The 23879-nt window shown below is 44.8% G+C and overlaps 1 protein-coding gene across 4 annotated transcripts in view; it reads left to right on the forward strand.

The window, feature by feature from the left end:
- Window positions 1-23879, forward strand: part of DNAJC13 (DnaJ heat shock protein family (Hsp40) member C13) — a 542758-nt gene that overhangs the window by 41788 nt on the left and 477091 nt on the right. For all 4 annotated transcript variants that reach the window (XR_003942499.1, XM_030206535.1, XM_030206508.1 and 1 more), the window contains 3 exons: window positions 4518-4593; window positions 21025-21174; window positions 23528-23569. Coding sequence is in view for 3 of the 4 variants with exons in the window: in XM_030206535.1 (XP_030062395.1) it covers window positions 4518-4593; window positions 21025-21174; window positions 23528-23569 (268 nt within the window). In the remaining variant the exon portion in view is untranslated. The remainder of the gene's footprint in view (window positions 1-4517; window positions 4594-21024; window positions 21175-23527; window positions 23570-23879) is intronic.

The following is a 23879-nucleotide window of genomic DNA, read 5'->3' on the forward strand; positions in this document are numbered from 1 at the left end:
GAAAAACAAATTTCCCTTTGGCTTTATACCACTGATTTCAACTTGAAAGAGGACCATTACCTTGATGTATCGAAGTAAAACATATCATGTTGGGAGATTACCTGAATTTAATCATTTTGGGAATATATTGCTCAGATAAGTGCATGCATTTTAAGTTGAAACACTTATATAGCTGTGATTTATGCAAAAGATTTGAAAAAATGGATCTGTGAAGAAGTTATGGTGGATATTGTTGACCGAGGGTTGTTTAGTGAATTGCTGTTGGAGCTCATTTTCTAGCATCTCTATGCAAGAGTTAAAATATTTGGTTTAAAAGTTGCAAAATCTCATTGTTACTTAGATATTTGGCCAATTTACTTGATGAAGTCAATGCCCGTAGTATTTGAGATGGCTTTATTGTATTGGGAAGAGGATCATTTTTCTTCTGGAACTTTTCCTAAGTCTTTGTCTCAGATTATTTTGACACCTATATTAAAAAAAAAAAAAAAAAAAAATCCTGCAGCCACCAAGAAAGATACGGCTAATTATAGACCAGTGGTGTCTATCCCTTACTTTGTTAATGTAATGGAGGTCGTAGTGATAAGACAAGTAGTGGCTCATTTAGATCAATTTAATTTGTTACATTCATCACAATCAGGATTCCGTGCTGATCACAGCACGGAAACCTTATTGATCTCATTGTTGGATTACATCAGATCCCTTTTAAGTATTCAGAGAGCTCTTATTATGCAATTGGATTTATTGAGCATTTTTGATTTCATTGATCATAAGGTTTTATTGGAAATTCTTGATAATTTTGGTGTCACGGATAATGTTGTGTCCTCGTTTAACGGTTTCTTGACTACTAAGTCGTATTGTGTTAAACTTCAGGATTAAATAATCTGGACACTGGTCAAAACAGTACTACTCACTCCAGTCTGACTAAGCCTATTCCAACAGTTGATCATGGCTCACCGCATCAAAGATGGCTGATATATCGAATTGTATCAAAATAATTTGCTTCCCCCCCCCCCCCAGCACAGTCTGATTAGTTACCATTTTCAGCAACAAAGTTTCAGTACTATGTAGTGGTCTGAAACTGTGTTGTAAAATATGAAGAACTAATAAATAATGCCCGTTTCTGACACTAATGAAATGGGCGCTAGCAAGGTTTTCCTCGGAGTGTGTATGTTTGCGAGAGTGTGTGTGAGAGTGACTGTGTGAGAGAGAGAGTGAATGTGTGAGTGTGTGTGTGTGACAGAGAGAGTGAGTCTGGGTGCGAGTGTGTCTGTGAGAGAGAGAGAGTGTGTCTGTGAGAATGAGAGTGTGCGAGTGCGTATGTGAGACACAGTGACAGAGAGTGTGTGTTTCACACAGATACACTGTGTGTGAGAGAGTGTGTGAGAGACGTGGAGGGGCCTAATCAAACGCGAATGCCTATCTTCATGGGCGTCTATGTCCGAAAACGGGTACGTGAAGAGGAGGGACAGACCGTATTTTCGAAAAAAATGGACGTCTTTTTTTTGTTTCGAAAATACGGTTTGTACGGACCAAATGCCATGGATTTGTTCGTTTCTGAGCTGGGCGTTTATTTATTTTTTTTTTTTTGCGATAATGGAAACTAAAACCGGCCAGCTCAAAAACGTCCTAATCCGAGCCATTTGGTCGTCGGAGGGGCCAGGACACCAACTGGGTACCCTAGAGGTCAGTGCGGTGGACTTCAGAAACAGCTCCCACATGCATAGCTCCCTTACCATGGGTGCTGAGCCCCCAACCCCCTCCCCCAAAACCCACTACCCACAAATGTACAACACTACCATAAATCTTAGGGGTGAAGGGGGCACCTACATGTGGGTACAGTGGGTTTTGGAGGCCTCCCATTTACCAGCACAAGTGTTACAGGTAGGGGGGATGGGCCTGGGTCCGCCTGCCTGAAGTACACTGCGGTACCCACTAAAAGTGCTCCAGGCCTCTAGGACTTGTTGCTGCTGTAGAACCTTGGCACACCAGTTGACACCTGAAGACTAATGTCTCCGAAAACATCCTTTATTGGAATAAGCACGTTTACTCACAGTTAACTGCAGATCAGAGGTTGTGCCCCATTGGCAAAGAGTCTCCCTGGTACTGAGATTAGCAGTAGGTCAGAGCTGGCAGAATGCTGTACAATGCCCACTTTCAGTAACGTGGGTAACACATGAAAGGGAGCTAAAACTGGCTTACAAAAATGGCCACTACCTCATGGACTACCGGAAACAAAACAGGGCACACTCTGACCCAGTAAGCAGAGGGAAAAACACCATGGGAGTAGAGCCTACCAACTACCAACATTGTGAGCATTTAACACAAGCTAGTGGAATCACGGAGCCCAATACCCTACACCCACCACAATGCATTGCTGATGTGACTCTGCAGTGCACATAACAGAAAAGGTGTCACACTCACCCGAGAGCCACATCAGAACCAGGGAAAGGCTGTCAGAGGATAGAACACATTCTGCTGTCATGGAGGTGGGTACGGCATTTGAGGCTGGCATACAGGCTGGGAAAAAAAGTTTGTAAAGTGTTTTTTTTTTGGTGGGAGGGGGTTAGTGACCACTGGGGGAGTCAGGGGAAGTGATCCCTGATTCCCTCCGGTGGTCATCTGGTCAGTTGGGGCACTTTTTTGGGACTTGGACCTGAAAAAAAAAGGGTCCAAATAAAGCGGACCAAATTCTCGTCAAAAACGCCCTTCTTGTTTCGATTATCAGCTAAAGACGCCCATCTCTCCTCGGCCGATAACCACGCCCCAGTCCCGCCTTCACCAAGCCTCCGACATGCCCCCGTCCACTTCGTTCCTGCGACCATGTGCAGTTGAAGACGACCAAAATTGGCTTTCGATTATACCGATTTGTTCGCCCAAAGATGCCCATCTCCCGATTTGGGTCGAAATATGGGCGTCTTTCTCTTTCGAAAATAAGCTGGAGAGCGTGAAAGAGTATGTGTGCGATACACAGACTCTCTGTGAGACCGAGAGAGTGTATGAGGCCGAGTGTGTGTGAAACCGAGAGTGTGTGAGAGTGACTGTGTGACACATAGAGAGTGAATGTGATACAGTGTGAGACATAGTGTGAGAGACTGTGTGAGAGTGAGAGAGAGAAAGACACTGACTGTGAGAGAATGTGTGTGTGTGACAGAGATATCTCCCCCTTCCCTCTGTGGTCCCAGGACCCGCTTCCCCCCTCCCCTCCCCTGTGGTCTCAGGACCCCCTGCCTCTCCCCCCTCCCTCTGCGTGGTTGGCAGCACCATGCGAGTGTGTGTGTATGACAGAGACTGAGACTGGGTGCGAGTGTGCCTGTGTGAGAGAGAGTGTGTGTGATTGTCCTCTCTCCCCTGCCCCCCTCCAGCCACCCAGCAAATCTGCTCTCTTCCTTGCCCCACCTCAAGCCACCCAGCGATCTGCTCTCTTCCCTGCCCCCCCCTCGAGCCACCCTGCGATTCTCCTGTATCCCCTGCCCCCCCTCGAGCCACGCAGCAATTCTCCTCTCTCCCCTGCCCCCCCTTGAGCCACCCTGCGATTCTCCTGTATCCCCTGCCCCCCCTTGAGCCACGCAGCAATTCTCCTCTCTCCCCTGCCCCCCCTCCAGCCACCCAGCGAATCTGCTCTCTCCCTTGCCCCACCTCCAGCCACCCAGCAATCTGCTCTCTTCCCTGTCCCCCCCTCGAGCCACCCTGCGATTCTCCTGTATCCCCTGCCCCCCCTCGAGCCACCCTGCGATTCTCCTGTATCCCCTGCCCCCCCTCGAGCCACGCAGCGATTCTCCTCTCTTCCCTGCCCTCCCCCAGCCACCCAGCGATTCTGCTCTCTCCCCTACCCCCCCCTTTCAGCAACCCAGCGATTCTGCTCTCTCCCCTGCCCCCCCCCCCCCCAGCCACCCAGCGATTGTACTGTGTCCCCAGATAGCTCCGTCGAAGCGGTGGCATTATTGAAAGCCCTGACCGTCCACGGAGTCAGCTTCAGAACGTTGGAGGTGAGTTCGTTACCTCAGTCCTGCCTTCTGATTACCCGCCCTCGATGTCATCACGTTTTGACGCAAGGGCGGGGCAGAGAGAGATGTGACACCGTTACGAACCCTTCACTGAAGCCACGGAGTCAGCTTCAGAACGTTGGAGGTGCTTTTTATTTTAGTAGATGTCAAATTTGCTCAGGTAAGTTGCGTGATTGAGTATTCACAACAGATTCAATAAGTTCAGCAAGCCATGGTATGCTTGCCCACTGGTCTTTAATTTTCAGGCGTAGACAAATCAGCTCCCATTGATTTGAGAATAGGAGCATAATATATGCTCATTTAAGGGGGTATCACCCAGCACAGCCATTAGATTATAGTGTTGCATATGTAATTATTGGTAAGACTGAAAATATTTGTTTGTAATGACTAAAATTAAATTGTACTTTCTCCTGTTTAGTAACTTAGCCAGATGTTTCATTTTCTTGAATTTCAAAAAAGTTGTTTTTTTAATAGCTAAAGTAAATATGCCTTCTTTTGCTTTTTATTCTTCAGGTACAAGCGGATTTTTTCTGTAGGAACCCATGCTATAACTACGTATAATCCTAACACACTGGAAATTACAAACCAGGTGATGTCACAAGCACTTGCATGGTTTAATCAACATCCTATAGCACTGAAATAGATCAGCCAGCATTCTCATAAATGGGAACAGATAGAATTATTTTGTTGGATAATTGTATACTTTGTATTCAATCTTCTGGTTTACATTTTTCAGGATTATACCACTGAATTACATTATACAGTAAAATCTCCCCTCTTCCTCCCTGTGATTTGCATGTTTGTCATTGAGTTGACTAGCTGATGTACAGAAATTTCTTTGAAGATTTAAACATTCGTTCTACTGCCTGGCAATATGCATTGCAATTGTCCACTTCATTTCTGTTGCAAACCATTTTGTGAGATATTACTTTACTGTGTCCATTCCTCTGAGACCAACTGAGATGCTATTTCCTCCAATTATGTTTTTGAATCCTGTAAGATTTTTTTTTTGTAAGGCAGAGGATATATATGTTGGTACCCTGAGCTTTCATGCTTTGATACTTCCTATGTAGTTGACATTGCACATTTAGGGCTAGATTCAGTAAATGGCGCTAAGACATGGGCACCAAAAAAAAAAATCAGTGCTCAATGCAATTCTATAATGGGCACTAAAAAATGAGCACCCATTATAGAGTAGCATGAAGTGCCAATTTGGGCACCAGGATTTACACCTCCTGAAACTAGGTGTAATTCCTGGCACCCAATTTGGGCACAAATCCCTGATATTCTATAACACTGCATGAAATTTTATGAATGCCCATGTACCTCCCATGCCCCTTTTGGGATTACGCTTTATGGGATTTGGGCGCACATTGTTACAGAATAGTGTATAGCAAGATGTGTGCACAAATTCAAAGTTAGTAACAAGTTATTGGCACTAATTGGCTCGTTAGACAACTTTGGCGCACAACTTGTATCGACACCCAAATATCGGGTGTCAGTTTTGGGAGCCATATATAGAATCCAGGGGTTAACACAGAAAATAAACTATATATGAAGGTGAAGGGAGCAAATTTGGGATACTTCCATGCAAACCAAAATACAAAGGAAAAGGCCTTAAAATATACATGTTCAAGTATTGTTGGCATAATCATGTCCAATTAAAAAGATGGCAAATTGGGAATTCATATGTTAGTCACTCTCACACTCAAGCATTGGACATGCTGATTTATGGACCATTATTTAAATTGCTAGGAAAAAAATCCTCAAAATACTGACTTGTAGTTTCCATAGCATCCCACAGATCAATCCAGAGACGAGTGGGTTATGTCCCTCTACCAGCAGGTGGAGATAGAGAACCTCAGAGGTTTACTATATGTGGACCTGTACATCCATCTAACCTCAGCATTCTCTCTGTAGCAGCTTTGCTCCTATTCTGTTCCCTCAGGTTTAGTTGAGCTGCGGCTATTGGCTGGGCTTGGCCACTTTGGGATACACCAGGTCCCTCCCCTGCCCCTTCCCTGTCTGTTTCCTAACAGCATGCTCAAATTCTGCTATATTGCTCGCCTGCTTACAGGTAAACAGTCTCTAGACCCTGGAGTCCTGGCTTCAAACCCTGGTGTTCATGTCACTATTTCACTGGCCTGGCAACAAAGTGCACTTCTGCTAAGAAATAACTGTGCACTGTCTGACAGCAGGGAGTTTTTTATTTCCTGATTCTCTCTCTAAGGAATCAAGGCTATGAGTATTTGTCCGGGAATCTTCATGGTGCCGCTTAGGTGGGAGCGTGGTGTTTGGCGGGCTCGTTGGCTATTTGTTTGCTGGCGGCCACCATTTTGTTTGTATGCTTTGGCAGTGTAATCGTTGTCCTGGACATTTTTTTTTTGGGGGGGGGGGGGGGGGGGTGCGCATGCTCATGCACTTCCCGTCCCGTTCTCCTGGCTTCCCATTGCTTCCCTGTGGCTCATTGGCGTTCATTACAGAAGTTCTGTTGTGGTGTAATTTGTCATTCCCTGGCGCTTCTGTGGATTTGATTTCCCGCACTCCTTCTGTTGTCCTTAGGCATTGCTTCATGTGGAGTCTCAATCTCTTCTTTAGGTGCATCTATTACTGTAATTGGCAATCTTGGGCTGTAAGTACAGGACAGTTCATTCTCTTTATTTTAGTTGTAAGTGTATGGGGAGATGTTCTCTTTAATCTTTGACAGGGATTGGCAGGAGAAGACGGGTCCTGCATCAGTATTTTTGGTTTCCTGGTTATGAGAGCAATCTAGTTCACTCTGATAATAAGGTGAGATACAAGTGAGGTGAAGAGAGAGTTTTGCTCTATACTGCCATTTTATTTTGGATGTCTGAGTGTCCTGATAACATCAATTTCCTTGTCATCAAGCAGATGAAGCCATTACGTATGGGTTGTGTCCATCAACCAGCAGGGGGAGATAGAGAGCACTCAACTTTTCACAGTGCCTCATGGCCAGCTAGCTCCACTGCCTCTTCAGTATTCTCTCTCCCCAAGCAGGGTGGCTTCAGCTTCTTCGAGCTCCATCAAATTCTGCCTGGGGGTGGCTCCTGACTTGCTAGTTGTTAGCCGGGGTGTTAGAGGCTATAGCAGCTTCACTTTGAAGGCACATAGGTCAGCCCTTTCCCTGCCTTACCCATGCCCCCGTGGATGTGGACATATTAGCTTGCTTTTCCCTGTCCTTTCCCACTCAGTGGATGCAGGCACATTGGTTTGCATTTCCCTGCCTTTCCCACTTATCTGAGCCTCCAGAGTGATTTAATTTACCTCTTTTGCCTCTGCTTTCCTCACAGTGTTAAAAAAAAAAAAAAAAGTCGTGTTACGCTTTAGCGCAGTGATCTTGGAAAAGAGGTTTTTCTTGAGATTCTTCTGCAGGACCGGAGCTGTGATACTTGGTCTAGTGAGGTAAGAGTGTTTTCTGGCTCCTCCGGGGTGGGCCCGCGATTGGGACGTTTTTGGTGCGAACTGCCATTTTGAATTTTACCACCGTTTCGGCGATGGCTGCGGAGACTGTAAAGCGCTGTTCTAAATGTGGCAAGCGCAAATCAGCAACGGGGCTCTGTAAATCGTGCTGAACAGACGGTAGAGCTGGCCCGAGCATGGCGAGCGGCGATCTTTTGCGCTCTGAGCTGGCAGCAGACGCCATTTTGGATTTTCCACATGGCGCGGCCTCCGTTGCGACGGAGAGCCCTGAATCCGGGGGAGGGGGGGGGGTCCTCTGAGTGAGGCTAATAATAGAGCTGATAGCCCTGGGCAGGATCCGGGCGGTCAGGGAGCGGTTTTCTCCCTTGATTTTGTTTTAATGCTGCATAGGGCATACATGCTTAAAAGAGCTCTTCCACAGGGATTTTCGGAACCTCTGCCTACCCTCCCCCGGTGGATCCTGACCTTTTGGAGTTGGCGTTGCCTGTTTCTTATCCTCCTGATAAACGCAGAAGGGCTAATTCCCCTTCTGAGTGTGGCGCACCCCCCTTTTCCCCCCCGTGGTCGGGCTGTGAGGATTCTGAGGGGTCTGGCAGAACTTCTTGGGCTGAGGAGCCAGAGTTGGGTGCAGAATTGCCACAGGAGCTTGATGATCCGTCTGCGGTGAGGATTTTCCATTGCGAGGAGCTGCCAGCGCTTATTTCAGATGCCTTACAAGCCCTCTTGATTGAAGATCCTGGGAGTGGCACAGCCTCCTCTGTTAATCCAAGGATGGCTAGTACCAGAAAGCCTGCTCGAGCCTTTCCTTTGCATGACTCCATCCAAGAGCTTATTTCGGCTCAATGGGCTGACCCCGAGGGACCTTTGAAGGTTGCCAGGGCTATGGGGCAATTATACCCTCTGAGTGAGGAACATTTGGCTCGCTTTGCAATGCCTAAAGTGGATGCCCTGGTCACGGCTGTGACAAAGAGAACTACCCTCCCTGTTGAAGGAGGTGTTGCCCTGAAGAATATTCAAGACCGCAGGCTTGATTCAGCTCTGAAGCGGGCCTTTGATTTGGCAGGTCTCACTGTTCGGGCGTCTGCATGCAGTTGTTGTGCTGCTAGAGCCTACCTGGCTTGGTTACAGCAGGCAGTGGAACAGCCCGGTGATGGAGCGGAGACCTTAGAAGTGGCTCCGCGGATGGAGTCGGCCTTGTCCTTTTTGGCTGGCGCCCTTTATGATATGGTCAGAGCTTTAGCTAAACAAATGGCTGTAGCAGTGGCGGCTCGCCGCACTCTTTGGCTACGACATTGGGCGGCGGACATAGCCTCTAAGCAAAGGTTGGTGAAGTTGCCCTTTCAAGGCCTTCTCCTTTTGGTGAGGAGCTGGAAAACATTGTTAAAGGCCTGGGGGATTCCAAACCTCAGCGCTTGTCCGAAGATAGGCCGAAGCCTTCCTCTAAGGGTCAGGCGGTCCGCTCCTCTTACAGACCTCGCTTCCGTGAAGCTAGAAGGTACCGCCCGGGGCGTGCTGCTGGGTTCACTTCTCTTGCCCGCTTTCAGCAGAGAAACTCCTTTCGCTCGGACAAACGTTCCGCAGCTGCCGGTTCAAGACCTGGAGTTCAAGGGCGACCCTCTCAATGATGGTGCGCCGGCCCCTTCCTCGTTTCCTGTCATCGGAGGAAGACTTTCCCTCTTTTTCGAGGAATGGGCCAGAATCTCTGCAGATCAGTGGGTCTTGGACCTGATCAGAGACAGATACCGAATAGAATTCGATGCCCCGGTGAGAGACGTGTTTGTGGAGTCCCGATGCGGTTCTGCCGCCAAACGGGCGGCGGTAGAGGAGACTTTGCACAGTCTGTGCCAGATAGGGGCTGTGACCCCGGTGCCTCCCGCCGAACAAGGTCTAGGCCGCTACTCCATTTACTTTGTGGTGCCACGAAAAGGCGGGTCTTTTCGCCCGATCCTGGACTTAAAAGAACTGAACGTCCTTAAGAGTGTGGCATTTTTACATGGAAACCCTGCGCTCCGTCATTGCGGCGGTACAGCCAGGAGAGTTCCGCACGTCTGGACCTGAAAGAAGCTTATTTGCACATACCAATTTTGCCCCCACACCAGAAGTTTCTGCGGTTTGCGGTGTTGGGAAAACATTTCCAGTTTCGGGCCTTGCCTTTTGGCCTCGCCACAGCTCCCCGAACCTTCTCCAAGGTAATGGTGGTAGTAGCTGCTTTTCTCAGGCGAGAGGGTATCCGGGTTCACCCGTACCTAGATGACTGGCTCATCAGAGCAGACTCAGAAAAAGAGAGTCATCTAACTACAGCCAGAGTGGTTTCAGTCCTTTAATCTCTGGGCTGGGTCGTCAATATGGCCAAAAGTTACCTGACCCCCTCGCAATCTCTAGAATATTTGGGGCCAGGTTCGACATAGCCTCGGGTTATGTGTTTCTTCCCGAGCAAAGGTGGTGCAAGCTTCAGAATCAGGTCCGTCTGCTCCTGAGGATGCCCCGCCCGCGAGCTTGGGACATTGTCCAGCTGTTGGGATTGATGACGGCCACCTTGGAAGTGGTGCCCTGGGCGAGAGCGCACCTGAGACCTCTACAGTATTCTCTACTTCAACAATGGTCTCCAGTATCTCAGAATTATCAGTGCAGACTTTCTTGGCTCCCTGTGGCCTGCCTCAGTATGGAGTGGTGGCTCTTGGACAGCATGTTGCGGCGGGGAATGCCGCTGGCGCTCCCCGATTGGTGCTTAGTGGTGACAGATGCCAGCCTGAAGGGCTGGGGTGCGCGTTGCCAGGGGAAGCATGTCCAGGGTCTGTGGAAGCCCGACGAGTCGGGGTGGTCTATCAACCGCCTGGAATTGAAAGCGGCCTTTCAAGAGACCCTGGAAGGATTGGCGGTCCGAGTGATGTCGGACAACACGACAGCAGTGGCCTACATAAATCGACAAGGCGGCACTCAGTGCAGAGCTCTAGCCGCGCAGGCCGAACAAATTTGCCACTGGGCCGAGCTGCAAATACAGTCCCTGTCAGCAGCTCACATTGCAGGTCAGAGCAACGTGCAAGCCGATTATCTAAGCAGGCATCAGATCGATCCAGCGGAGTGGGAACTAGCAGACGATGTATTCCTGCAGATATGTGCCAAATGGGGCAAGCTAGTGATGGATCTTATGGCGACCAGTTCCAATGCCAAAGTCCCGTGCTTCTTCAGCAAACGGAGGGATCCTCGCTCTGCCAGGTTGGATGCCTTGGCTCAACCCTGGTCCCTGGGCTTGCTATATGTCTTCCCTCCGTGGCCCTTGATAGGGTGCGTGCTCCTGCGGATTCGGCTGCATCCAGGAGAAGTGGTGCTCATCGCCCCGGATTGGCCCAGGAGGCCTTGGTATGCGGACCTCCGACAGATGCTGTTGGAGGCTCCTTTTCCATTACCTTTGGTTCCGCACCTGTTGTCACAGGGTCCGGTGGCCATGGAGGACGCCTGCCGTTTTGGTCTTATGGCTTGGCGATTGAGAGGGCGCAATTGAGAGACAAAGGCTACTCAAATAAGGTAATTTCCACTCTCCTGCAGGCCCGTAAGCGCTCCACTTCCGTGGCTTATGCCAGGATTTGGTGCCAGTTTGAAGTCTGGTGTGTTTCAAGAGCGCTTTCTCCGTTGCGGGCTCCTGTCTCGCCGATTCTGGACTTTTTGCAGGATGGTGTACACAAAGGCTTGGCCAATAATTCCCTGCGGGTGCAAGTGGCAGCATTGGCCTCCCTGCCTGGCAAGATTGAAGGCGTGTTCGTAGCTGCTCATCCAGATGTGGCACGGTTTCTTAGAGGGGTACTTCGGCTCCGTCCTCCCGTGCGGGCACCTTGTCCAGCTTGGAACCTGGGGTTAGTATTGAAGGCCCTTCAGGGGGCTCCCTTTGAACCGCTTCGGTGGGCTTCAGAGAATGATTTGACACTGAAGGCCGTCTTTTTAGTGGCCATTACCTCGGCGAGGCAGGTGTCAGAGCTCCAGGCGCTGTCCTGTAGAGACCCTTTTCTGCAATTATTAGAGTCAGGGGTCACGGTTCGGACCGTGCCTTCCTTCATGCCTAAGATGGTTTCAGCGTTTCACCTAAACCAGCCTGTTTTTCTTCCCTCCTTTGTTGAGGAGGAGTTTCCAGATTCATTTGGGCAGTTGCACCTTTTGGATGTGCGCAGGACTCTGTTGCAGTATCTGCGAATTACAAATTCTTTCAGGACCTCTGATCATCTTTTTGTGCTGTTTGCAGGTCCTCGTAGAGGGTCTTCAGCGTCTAAAGCCACTATTGCCTGTTGGCTCAAAGAAGCTATCTTTTCAGCATATCTGCTGTCAGGCTGGGCTCCGCCTGCAGCCTTTAAGGCACACTCCACAAGAGCGATTTCCTCTTCCTGGGCGGAAACTGGAGCACTATCTCTTCAGGAGATTTGCAGTGCTGCAACATGGGCTTCTAAGCTCTCTTTTGCCCGACATTACAGGCTGGATGTGGCTGCCAGGAGGGATGCGCGTTTTGGAGCACAGGTGCTAGCGCGTGGTGTGGCTTGTTCCCACCCTATTTAGGGATTGCTTTGTTACATCCTATACATAATGGCTTCATCTGCTTGATGACAAGGAAGGGAACATTAGGTTCTTACCTTGGTAATTTTCTTTCCTTTAGTCATAGCAGATGAAGCCATGAGCCCTCCCTGTATGATTGTCTGTATTGTAGTGATTCTGATTTTAGATGCTGTTCTTGTTTCCTGAAGTTATATTTCTTCCTTGGTGAGTCGGAAAACAGTCTTCAGGATTCTTGTTACACTTATAGGAGGATGAGTTCATTCCCTCCAGTTCATGTTTTGGGAGGATGAGTTTATTCCCTCCAGGAGGATGCAAGTATTCCCTCCGTTTATACAAAGTGGAGGACGAGTTTATTCCCTCCAGGAGGATGAGTTCACTCCCTCCGTTTTTGAGTTCATGCCCTTGTTAAGGGGCCATCGTTCGCTGTGAGGAAAGTTCATGTTATTCCCATTGCGGTTTGCCATACTGCTTTGGAAGCTTCAAATACTGAAGAGGCAGTGGAGCTAGCTGGCCATGAGGCACTGTGAAAAGTTGAGTGCTCTCTATCTCCCCCTGCTGGTTGATGGACACAACCCATACGTAACGGCTTCATCTGCTATGAGTAAAGGAAAGAAAATTACCAAGGTAAGAACCTAATTTTCCCATATTATCTCTATTCAACTTTTCACTTGAAAGAATCTGGCCTTTGTTTACGGTGTTGTGTGTGGCTCTTTAGTTCATAACATTCTGCTTTGCATGTTCCAGTGCATTTTGATTTTAACATGTGCTTATTGATATTCATTTCTCATATGTCTTCCTTTATAAATATGGATATGTTAGGATATTGTTCATCTGTTCATAACTTTTAAATATGCACCTATGGTTCTTTTTATTATTGCTATTTGTTTTTACCAAATTTTGCTCCATGTTCATTTTGTATTTTACTTAAGTCTCTTATTTATTTTATTCATGCATATCTTCTATATATAATTTTTTTTTAATGTATACCCTGTTATTCATGTACATTTTTATACATAATGTTTATATATATATATATATATATATATATATATATATATATATATATATATATATGTGTGTGTCTGTGTTTGTGTGTATATATGTATGTGTATATATATATCTTGAATTTTAACTTTATGTATATCCTGATATTGCTGTCACACATCACATCTATTCTTCTGGCATTTTCTATCTCTGTCCCATTTTTACTTTTGTTTTTATTCTTATGGTTTCACTCTTCCTTTTATTTGATTCCTCTTCTCCTCCATAGATGCCGGCTCATATATTCCCTTCCTTCTAGATTTGAATCACGTGCTTCTTACTATATTCTTCTGGTTTTCCTTTTCTGCTGCATGTCACATTTTATTTGCATACACTTCATATGCATCTTCTTTTGTGTACACTCCATATGTATTTTGTGCTTGACATTTGTGGTGTACATTGTTACGTCACCTTTCACCGTATTTTTGGCAGGATTTTTCTCCTTCAGCTTCCTTCACAGAGACGACTGTTTGTTCTGCTCTGCAGGTTTGTACTGTTCTCCTATCTTGCGGTTTTCAGTCATTTCATAGCTCTGATTTATGGTAGGGCACAATTATACTGTTGGCTTGCATTCTGCTTAGTTAATTTCTATCTGGTGGCTCTCATAGGTGTATTGTCATTTTTTCTTATTCATTTTTGTATCATTCTGCCCAGCCTTACAGCACCAAGGATTTTTCACTACATATACTCCTTCACTTCATATAAATATTTATTTATACTACACGCTTTGTTGCGGCTTATCACTCCTACACAGATTTATGTACTTTTTCTCGCTTCCTTTTCCAACAGTGATATGTCGAGTCTTTTTTTATATCTATTTTTTAATTTTTTATATTATGTTTACATTAAGTTACGTGACTCCTGTATTAATGCGTTCACTTTTTTCACTTTTTCAGTTTTTTTCATTTGCTATGTCACCGGTGGCAATACAGCATATGCTGTCTACACATGGTCTGGGTGTACTCCTTTTCTCAGATTCACTAGAATTTTGGCTTTATCACTTTGGGGTTTTATGTATACTGTGGGCGCCCTAGAGGTTTACATAGGTGTGACTGATTTTCTGTGATTCTTGGTTTTGTGCTCTATAGACTTGCTCATCTTACCCTCTCCGGCTTCCGGGTTTGGTTACTTTTGGCGACACAGCATACGCTGCCTACATATGGTCTGGGAGAGCTCCGTTTTTTAGATTCACTAGTATGTTGGTCTTGTCACTTTGGGTCTCTATGCATACCTCGGTGCCCCAGCTCATTACATAGGTATGGCCGACTTTCTGTGACAGCTCATATTGTATTCTGTAGACCCAATCATCCTACCGTCTCCGGCTTCCGATTTTGGTTTGTATCTATGGTTTTCTCATCAATATTTCCTTTCCACAGATATTTGTAATAAGTGTGTGGCAGTTTCAATTTAGTCTCTTGACTAACATGTCGCTCAGCTTCTGTGTGGTATTTTTACCTTGAATGGATGGTTCTATGTACCCCTCTGGTTGATCTGTTCACTTTAGCTAGCCATAACAGGTCGGGTTCTTGTGCCTATAGGGTCAAGTGAGATGGTTTTACACATCCTGTTTATACTTTCTGTTGTACAAGCTGATTATTTTTCTTATTCTTTTTAGTGCATACTTTACCAGTGCATTTTTGATGCCTTTCTATTTGTAACTCTGTGAAGCTGACTTGCTTTGAATTGCTACGATATGTGCCTTTCAGGCTTTTTTATTTATTTATTTATTTATATTTTTCACATCTGCTTCTGCACATTTCATCATGTTCATCAATCCCTTTTACTTTTACTTATATCACATTTAATTTTCACTCCCGATTAATCATGTGTACACTAGTTATGCCTTAAACTTTATTTCCTCACATTTGTTTTACATTTTTACTTTCTCTCATCCCCGTCACTATTTGTTTACAGTTCTTTTTACTCCCTGTTCTGACTTGCAAGTTCTATTTATGTCAATTTTGTCAATTTTTATTTGTCTCATTATGATACATTTCATACAATTTTAATATTTGTGTGTTAATGTTTGTGTTTTTATCTCATTATGTCAATATCCATTTAGACCCCCGAGGAAGGCTTTGTGCCGAAGCATAGCCCGTGTAGGGTCTTGGAGTCTACTTTTTGGCAAATAAACTTTTTGTTGCTTTTACTGCTGTTTGCCTTGGTCATTTGGTACTTGCCTCACTCTCACCCCTGTTGGTGTTGCTTGACTCTTTTGTAAGACCTGTGAGGACCCATTTTTGTGTTTGTTTGGAGATGACTTTTAGCAGTGAAATTGGAGACTGGCATTTCAACTGTTGATTTAGCCCTCGCTTCCCTCCTTTGCTAGTATTTTGTGACCACAGCTGACACAAGATATTTTAAATTTCTCTATGCTGGCAGTGATTACTTCTGGTGCCCAAAGGCCTGGCTTGGGCATTGAGCTTCTGTCATTTGCCTAGCAGCTATGCAACCTGATCATGTCCTGCTTTTAATTTTTTTTCACACGATGCCCTTTCAGGGTATGGCAGTACACATGGTGTTTACTTAGTCAGGCTGCCTGTTGGGGCTTGTTCAGTATCTGTGGTCCCACCCTACTTCGGGACGGCTTTTGTACATCCCACTCATCTCTGGATTAATCTGTGGGATGCTATGGAAAGTAAAATTAGTCCTTACATGATAATTTTCTTTGCATTAGTCCTAACAGATCAATCCAGAGTCCCGCCCTTGGTTGATATTGACTGACTCTTTGGTTTCTCATGGGTTAAAAAAAAAAAAAAGAATTATCAGACTGCAGTTTACCACTTTGGATATTTCCCTCCCGCAGGAGCGGTGGAGGAGGAGCCTACTTGACCTTGATAGAGGCAGGTGAGGACTTCCATGCTGGATTTATTCTTCTTCTTCCATTGCTTTGGTATCGACAATACTGAGGTTAAGATGGATGCAAAGGTCCACATATAGTAAACCTCTGAGGTTCTCTCTATCTCCACTTGCTGGTAGAGGGACATAACTCACTCATCTCTGGATTGATCTGTTGGGACTAAAGGAAAGAAAATTATCATGTAAGGAATAATTTTACCTTACACAGGTGGGGGGATGGAGCTCTACTGGTGAACTAGATATATTTATGCTGATTGAGTTTTACACCTTTTTATAAATTCATCTTGTTAAAACTTCTACGTTGGATGTTTCAGTGACTCTAGATGAGGTCATAATTGATGTCTTTTAAGTATCTGAATAATTCTTCATATTTATATGTTGGAGAAATGTGTTGCAGTACAACTCATATTATTTCCATTGAGCAATGCACTATGTGTGTATTTTGGGGTAGAAGGAGCATAGAATTTAAGGAGTCCTACAAATATCTATGTGCATTCTGTGTTCAAGGAGGTAACTTTATAAATTACCTTTTTTAAAAAAAACCTTTTTTTTTTTACCTTTTTAAAATTGATTACATGGTGATGCAAGTGGGCTGCCTCTTTTAGGAAGAGCCTTAACAGAAAGAACAGACGACCCTTAAATCTTAGAAGTATGTCTTGTAGAAATGCTGTGACCTGGGTGTTTACTCAGCCATATGTTATTTTTCAACAAGAATGCAATTATTTTTTTCCTTTTTGCCCTAGACCAATCCAGACCAATGGGTTGTGTCCCTCTACCAGCAGGGGAGGTGTAGAGGTTTTCAACTGTTCCTGTGACATCACCAGTTTAAAGGCCAGTGCAGGCTGGAATCCTTCAGTATTTACTACATCAGATGGTGAGGTTGGGCTGGTGTAGTAGGAGGAGGGAGAGTACTTGCGGTCAGTGACTCAGATGTTTGGGGAGGCTAAAGTGGGGCAGGGCTAGAGAGGGGCTAGGTCAGGATGGGATAGAGCGTGATATAGCAAGTTTCATTCGTTGAGGTGGCAACACCTGTATCAGCATTGCAGAACATAGCAGGGAAGGACTTCCCTCCCCCCATACCTCTGTTAATAATTCTAATGTGTAAGCTAAACAAACTCAAGAGAATTATCTGCCAAAAAAATAATGTTCTATCTCTCTCCTCCCTCTCAACATCCAACCTTGCCCCTGTCTCTCACCTCCCACCATCATCCGGTCTCTTTCCTCCAATCCTCTATTATATTGTCTTATTTTTCTCTCACCTCATCTTTTTTTCTGTCCCCTCTCCCCCCCCCCCCCCCCCCCGGTCATTCACTCCACTTGCACTTCTGAAGGGGCCGCTACTTAAAAAGAAATAGAATCCACAACCTTCCCCTCTGTTCATCCCACCTGCTCCCTCACTTGCTCACTTTGCCTGCCGGGCTGCCGACTCCCTGAATTGGTAGTTGCAAACCATAGGACCATAGCCCTCTGCATACCACTAGGAGCTCTGTTGATCCCACCCTCCAAAACAGGAAGTTAAATCATAGGGGATGTAACCTGCAGGGCCACTAGTGATGTTCAGAGGGCTATAGTCCTGTGGTTTCTAGTTGTTTGCAGCTACTGAGTCAGGGAGTAGGTGGCCCAGCAGACAAATTGAACAGGTGAGGGAGCGGGTGGGATGCATAGAGGGGAAGGTAGTGATTTCTTGTTGCCTTTCCAGTAGAGCAAGTGGCCACAGGGAGGGGCAGGTAGTGGCTGTGGCTGGGGAGACTTAACCTCCCCAAGCCTTTTATATGGGGTGCCTATAAGTCTCCCCGCTGTGTCATGATGGCAGGTGGCCAAAGATATGATTCTCTGGTGGTTAGGTTATTTAGCAGGAAAGAACTTGGTCATCATATTGAATTGATGCCCACAACTCTCCAAATTCCAGAAGCACCTCAATAGGAAGTCTCAGATGGAAACCCCATTCTAGAGGGCCTTAGAAGTCCATCCAAAGCCTTTCCTGCTTTATAAGACACTCTCATATGGTTTTCTCTGAGTGGGAATTCCCAGTGAGTTTTGCAGTGTATGAGGCTCCCTGGCAAACTCTACCTGCTGCCTCGCAAGGAATTGGAAAAGTTTTCATCTTCGGAAGATGCATTCTGTAGTCACAGTTGTGACCAAGAAGACCACTATACCAGTCGAGAGGTTTAGCACTGAAGGATGCGCACAATAGGAATACGGAGCAACTTCTAAAGCAGGCCTTCTCTTCAACACTGGGTCTACAGGCTTCCGTGTGTGTTTGTAAGGGGGGGAGGTATGTATGCCTGAGTGCCCAGAGGCTGCTTGGCTGGAGTTGGCTGTGGCCATCATAGCAGATATGATCTTTGATCTTATCCACATCTTCACCCACTTGGTGGCCTCATTGGTAGTTGCCCAAAGATGGCTTTGGCTGAGGTGTTGGTTGGCTGATGCATTCATCAAAAAGCAATTTAACTAAGCTTCCCTTTGGTGATGATTTGGAGAAGCTGATTAAGGACTTGTGTGCAGCAGATCCACAGAAGCTCCCAGAAGACCATTCTCATGGGGCTGTTAAAACTTTGGGGCTGTTAAAACTTTGGGCAGCCAGGTCCGATCTAAGGAGGTGGGGCTGCTTTTGTCTCAATAGGTGAGCCATAGGATTAGCCACCAGAGCAGTGCCCCAGAATAGTGTACCTTTTTGAGGAGGGTAAGAGATTCAGGCTCCCCTTCTTAGCAGCCAAGGGTCCAAGATGAGGATCAGAGGTGTATGTACACATAATCATCAGGGTGTCCTCAAGCACTTTTTTTTTTTGCATGATGGGCAGATATTTTCAGTTCAGGGCCATGCTTTTTGGATTTGCCACAGCATCTCAGGTATGCTCCAAAGTCAGGGTAGTCATGGCTGTGCACCTCTGCAAGCACGATCTAAATTCACCCCTCTCTGCACAGCTGGCTGATTCAGGCTGAATTAGAAGTAGTCCAGGGAGGTAGTAGTGGTAAGTCGTTGGAACACTGCAGATGGATGGTAATATTTGGCAAGAGCCACCTGGTGCTAGTGCAGGAGATGGAATACCTTGGAGTGTGGTTCAAGACCAGGCAAAGAATGATGTGTGTTCTGGTACTGTAGGTGTCAAAACTCTAGTCGCAGAAACAAAGTTTATGTACAGGAGGGCTCAAGTCTGGGATTACTTGCAACTTCTGGGGACTATGGTGATCATGCTAGAAGTGGTTCCCTGGGTGCGAGCCAAAATGTGGCCCTTGTTGGGCCCCCAAATCGCGGAACTTTGATGCTCCTCTGGTACTTCAAAAAGCAGCTGTTATAGTGGGACAGTGTGCATGACCTGCTAAAGGGGATCCCACTGGATCCACCTGATTGGGTGGTCCTAACCTCCAACATGAGGTTGGTGGGGTGGGGTGGGGTGTCTATTTTCTTGGCTGGGTGGCACAGAGGCTGTGGTCCATCAACCGGCTGGAAATAAGGGGTAAGGTCCAGGCAGTCTCTGTGCTGCAGATGTAGTTGTGGTCAGGTTTTGAAAGGGGGGATACTTAAGCACATTTGACCCCCCCCCAATCTGGTTTTCCATTTGAAACTCTGAAGCAAGTATCCTTGAGGAATCTCATGCTCAAGATGTTTTTTTTGTAATGGTTGTCTTTTCAGTCAGTAGGATTTCGGACCTCCAAGCTCTCTCTTGCCGAGATCCTTTTTTGTAATTCTCAGATGATGCCATGTTCCTCTGAACTGTACCATTATTTTTGACTAAGGTGGTCTCCCCTTTCCGTGTGAGTAGGGTGGTTTCTTTTTACACGTTTTTGGAGAGGTGAGATGTGGACGCCTTGCAAAAATTAAATAAGTTGGATGTCCATTATAATACCTGAAAGTTATTAATCTCTTTTGGAACTTGGATAGGCTCTTCATTTTTAAAGTATAGGCCTTTGAAGGGGGAGGCCTTAAAAGCCTCTATAGCTCACTTAAGATGACAATTGAATTGATGTATATTCAGTGATGGAAGGTGGTACTAAATGGGCTACAGATCTCAGGCAGCTTCTTCAGCCTTGGCCCAAGCAGTGACTCCATAAGATATTTGTAGGGTGGCGACTTGGTTATTGCTGCATTTCTGCATTTTTTTTCATAAAGCACCTCAACATTAATGTTCTACTAGGCATGACGCGAACTTCAGCAGGGCTGTCTTAAAGGGGAGGGGTCTTGTCTTCCCCAACCCAATAAGGTATTGTTTTTGTATATCCCATTGGTCTGAACTGGTCTAGCAGAATGAAAAGGAAGGTGAAATTTATTCATACTTAATTTCATTTCCTTGAATTTTGCTAGCCAGTCCAGAACCTGCCCTGGAAGACAGCAGAGCTTGGATTCTTTAGACTCTTTTCTGCTCTGTCTAGTAAGTATTTATAACTTTGGTATAGTTGTGTTAGTCGTTTTTGCAGTGGCTTCCCCATGGGGTATCAATTCTGGTATTAAACCTTTTGGCTCTTTGGCAATAGCATATTGAATGGTTTCAATCTGCTCTAGCCCTTATGCCAATGAAATCTGGAACAATTTAGAGTCTCTACCATCTGCTGGTAAGGGGACATAGCCCATTGGTCTGGACTGGTCTGGCAGGACTCAAGCAAAGGAAATTTAGCAGTATGAATACATTTCACCATAGTTGTCTTACTCATGTTACTATATTGGTTTTAGCTTACACATTTGCTTTGGTAGCTCAAGGCAAGTTAAATTCAGGTTCAAAAGGTATTCCCCCATTTCTAGAGTGTTTGCAGTCCATGAAGGGTGGACTGACTTGCCCAAGATCACAGTGAGTTTTAGGGGTATTTGAACCCTGGCTTCTAAGGCTGTTTCTGCAATCACTCTGCTCATTACCCGCATGAAAGAATTTTTGTACTATTAATGACTTGCTCTAACAGAACCATCACATTGATAAAACTGTACCCATAATACTGCCAACCAAGTGACAGAAAGTCAGATGGTACTGTGTCGGTATAGAAGTGCATTTTATAAAAAGGAACATTTTAAAATGTTAACCATTTAGCTGATCTGCAAAATATTTGTCCCTAAGGTCTTTTCTTGGAAGCTAGCCTTACACAGAATGCAAATGTGTGTTTCTTTTTAGTATAAAATATAATTATTTTGTTGTTGTTTTTATTTTAGTGGCCTTATGGAGACATTTGTAGTATCAGCCCTGTTGGAAAGGGACAGGGCATGGAATTCAATCTCACGTTTCGGAAAGGAAGTGGAAAAAAATCTGAAACCCTAAAGTTTTCCACAGAACACAGAACAGAACTACTAACAGAAGCACTGGTGAGATGCTTCTGGAGTTGAGGGAGCTGAAGTCTCAGTTATTTGGAAGTGTCACTGCATGTTTTGTTTATTCCATGCTGTTAGGTTGTACTTTCTGGAAACTATAAGGAGATAATTTTATAAAGTTCCTTGGTGCTCAGATATGTTTGAAAGCATTCTAAATTTTGCATAAATAGTGCTTAGATATACATTAACATGCACAGTGCCAAACCAAGTGTGTATTGTAAATATACCACTTATTTTTGTGTTATGGACCATGAGCTGTGAATTTGCATAGTTGATGGAATAGAGGTGTAAGGGAGCCTCTCACTAAAGATGGTGAGGGTATTCCCAGAGCTAGTACGTTAAAAGAAAAGACACTAGTATTTAGAAAATAAGGGGAAAACAGCAAAATGAGTTCAACAAAAGCAGGCTATAAGCTTTTAAAACAAATAGAAGCAAAAGCTCCTGGTAGAAAAGGGGTGGCATGTGTGAAAAAAACACAAATCTCACAAAACACACTTAAACACCAAAGATATCTTACAGGGCCAACAGGTGCACGACATAAAATTCAGCAGCAGCTGGTGAATTGCTGTTCATCTCTGTTGGGGAGACAGTATATTTTTCTCCAAGTCATAAGAACGTAAGAATAGCTGTACTGGGTCAGACCTATGGTCCATCTATCCCAGTATCCTGCTTCCAACAGTAGCCAATCCAGTCTTGTGGAATAACTTCAAACAGATAAAATCTATAACAAATCCCAAAGGCAATACTACAATTGAAATATGGTAAAAACAAATAGGAAGAAAACATACTGGCTTACATTGCCCTGGATAAAATGGTACTCTCCCCCCACCCCCCATAGCTTATGTTCTAGTGATAGAGATGGTGAAGTGATAGTGCAGACAGTGTGGATGAAGGTAAGACCTGCTGCAGATGAAGGCCATGGTAAACTTATTCATGGACCCACTGAAGTGGGGGAGAAACCACAGAAGTTGATAAAGTTGAAGATTAGCTACAATTAAGTGGACTGTACAGATAATGAAGGGAGACCATACTGCTACCGTTGTGCTGCAAACCCTATATTTAAATCAAGAGGGTATACCAAGAAGGTCCCCAAAAAATAGAGGCGGGGGGATCATTGCCATAGGAAAGCTGCAAAAGCAACCAATGCAAATTTAAGATATCTAATTTTAAAGATCAAATTAATGAACTATGACTACCATCTTAAAACAATTGAGAGCTTCTGAGAAAAGAGAGAAAGAGGACACCTAGACGGAGGCTCCATAAGAAAGGTATATGCAGAGGAATATAAAAGAGCCTTAGAAAGGAACAATGGAGAACAGTGTGGAAAGAGAGAGGATCTGAAAAAAGAGCACCAGAAGAAAGGCTGGTGCACAGGGAGGAGGGCATTTCGAAATAAGTGCAAGAAGGGCTGTAGTAGCCAGAACTTATTTTGTAAAGAAAAAAAAATGCTTTTACTTTGAAAGCAGCCTTATTAGGTAGCTTTCAAAACTGTTAAACAGAAATATTTCCTTAAGAGTGAACAGACACAACAAAACATGGAATCTTAATTATTAGATTATAAGTTTCCACCAAATCATAAATCTTATTTGCTTTAGACTGTAAGTATGTTGAAGTCAGTAACTCTGAAAATAGACAATATGGACTGGTGAACTTGTTCCCATTTTGCTGCTGCTGTTCTCTTAGGAGTCATTTAAATTTTTTTTTGGCCTTGTGGCTTTCTACCTCTTTGGGATTCCAGCTCTCTACCTGTCATCCCCAACTACTTGGATCTTCATGTTCACTATGTTCCCATCTAGCCTAGCTATGTAGCATTGTCCTTGGCTGGCTCCATATACCATAGGCATATTTAGTCTGTTCAGTAAGTGTCACTTCCAAGTGGTAGATTCTTGGGACTCTGTATATTATTTCTGCCACATCTGCAATCCCAACAAAGCAACAAAAAAGAAAAAGGTAAACAAAGCGAAAACTGATGCAGTTTTATTGTGGTCTCAAAAACATGTATATTAAGTTGCTAAAACAGTTTTTGCTTTGGCTGTCCTTTCTTTTGATGTGTTTACTTATATGACTTTTTACTATTTGACTTTTGTGATATGGTTACGTCCAAAATCCTAGTCTACCTCAGGAGCAGAAGCCAAGCATAAAAACTCAAGCTTGGATCTCCCACATTGCAATGCAAAGCACTGATACAGAGCCTTTCAAATGTAATCATCCAGTTGTAGTTTATTATAGTTAAGTTAATTTCAGCCAGACAGATGTATTCCCTGTCCATGAACTTAGAACTTTTGCTTAGGTTATTATCTCACTTAAACTTTGTTCACCAAGTTTTTAATTTAATTTTTTTCCCCAGCGATTCAGAACAGACTTTGCTGAAGGAAAAATCACAGGAAGGGTAAGTATCTTGATTATCTTGTTACAAATAACTTGTCAGTTGCCAAGTTTGGTTTAGGCATGTCGCAGTATTCTATAACTACATGCACAACATTTTGGAAAGCCTGTAACACACCCATGCCCCCTTTTGAGTTACATACCAATATAGTTAGGCTCAATGCCTTATAGAATAGCATGCAGCCAGATGTGCACCCAATTATTGGTAGTTAAGGGCTTGTTACTTAATTTGCATTCATATCTTGAGTGCACAAAATCTGGGTGCCATATATGGAATTCGGTGGTTAGTGTCTTGCTGTCTGGGCAATTATACA

Source organism: Microcaecilia unicolor, chromosome 1, assembly GCF_901765095.1.
Source record: "Microcaecilia unicolor chromosome 1, aMicUni1.1, whole genome shotgun sequence".
Lineage (NCBI taxonomy): Eukaryota > Metazoa > Chordata > Amphibia > Gymnophiona > Siphonopidae > Microcaecilia > Microcaecilia unicolor.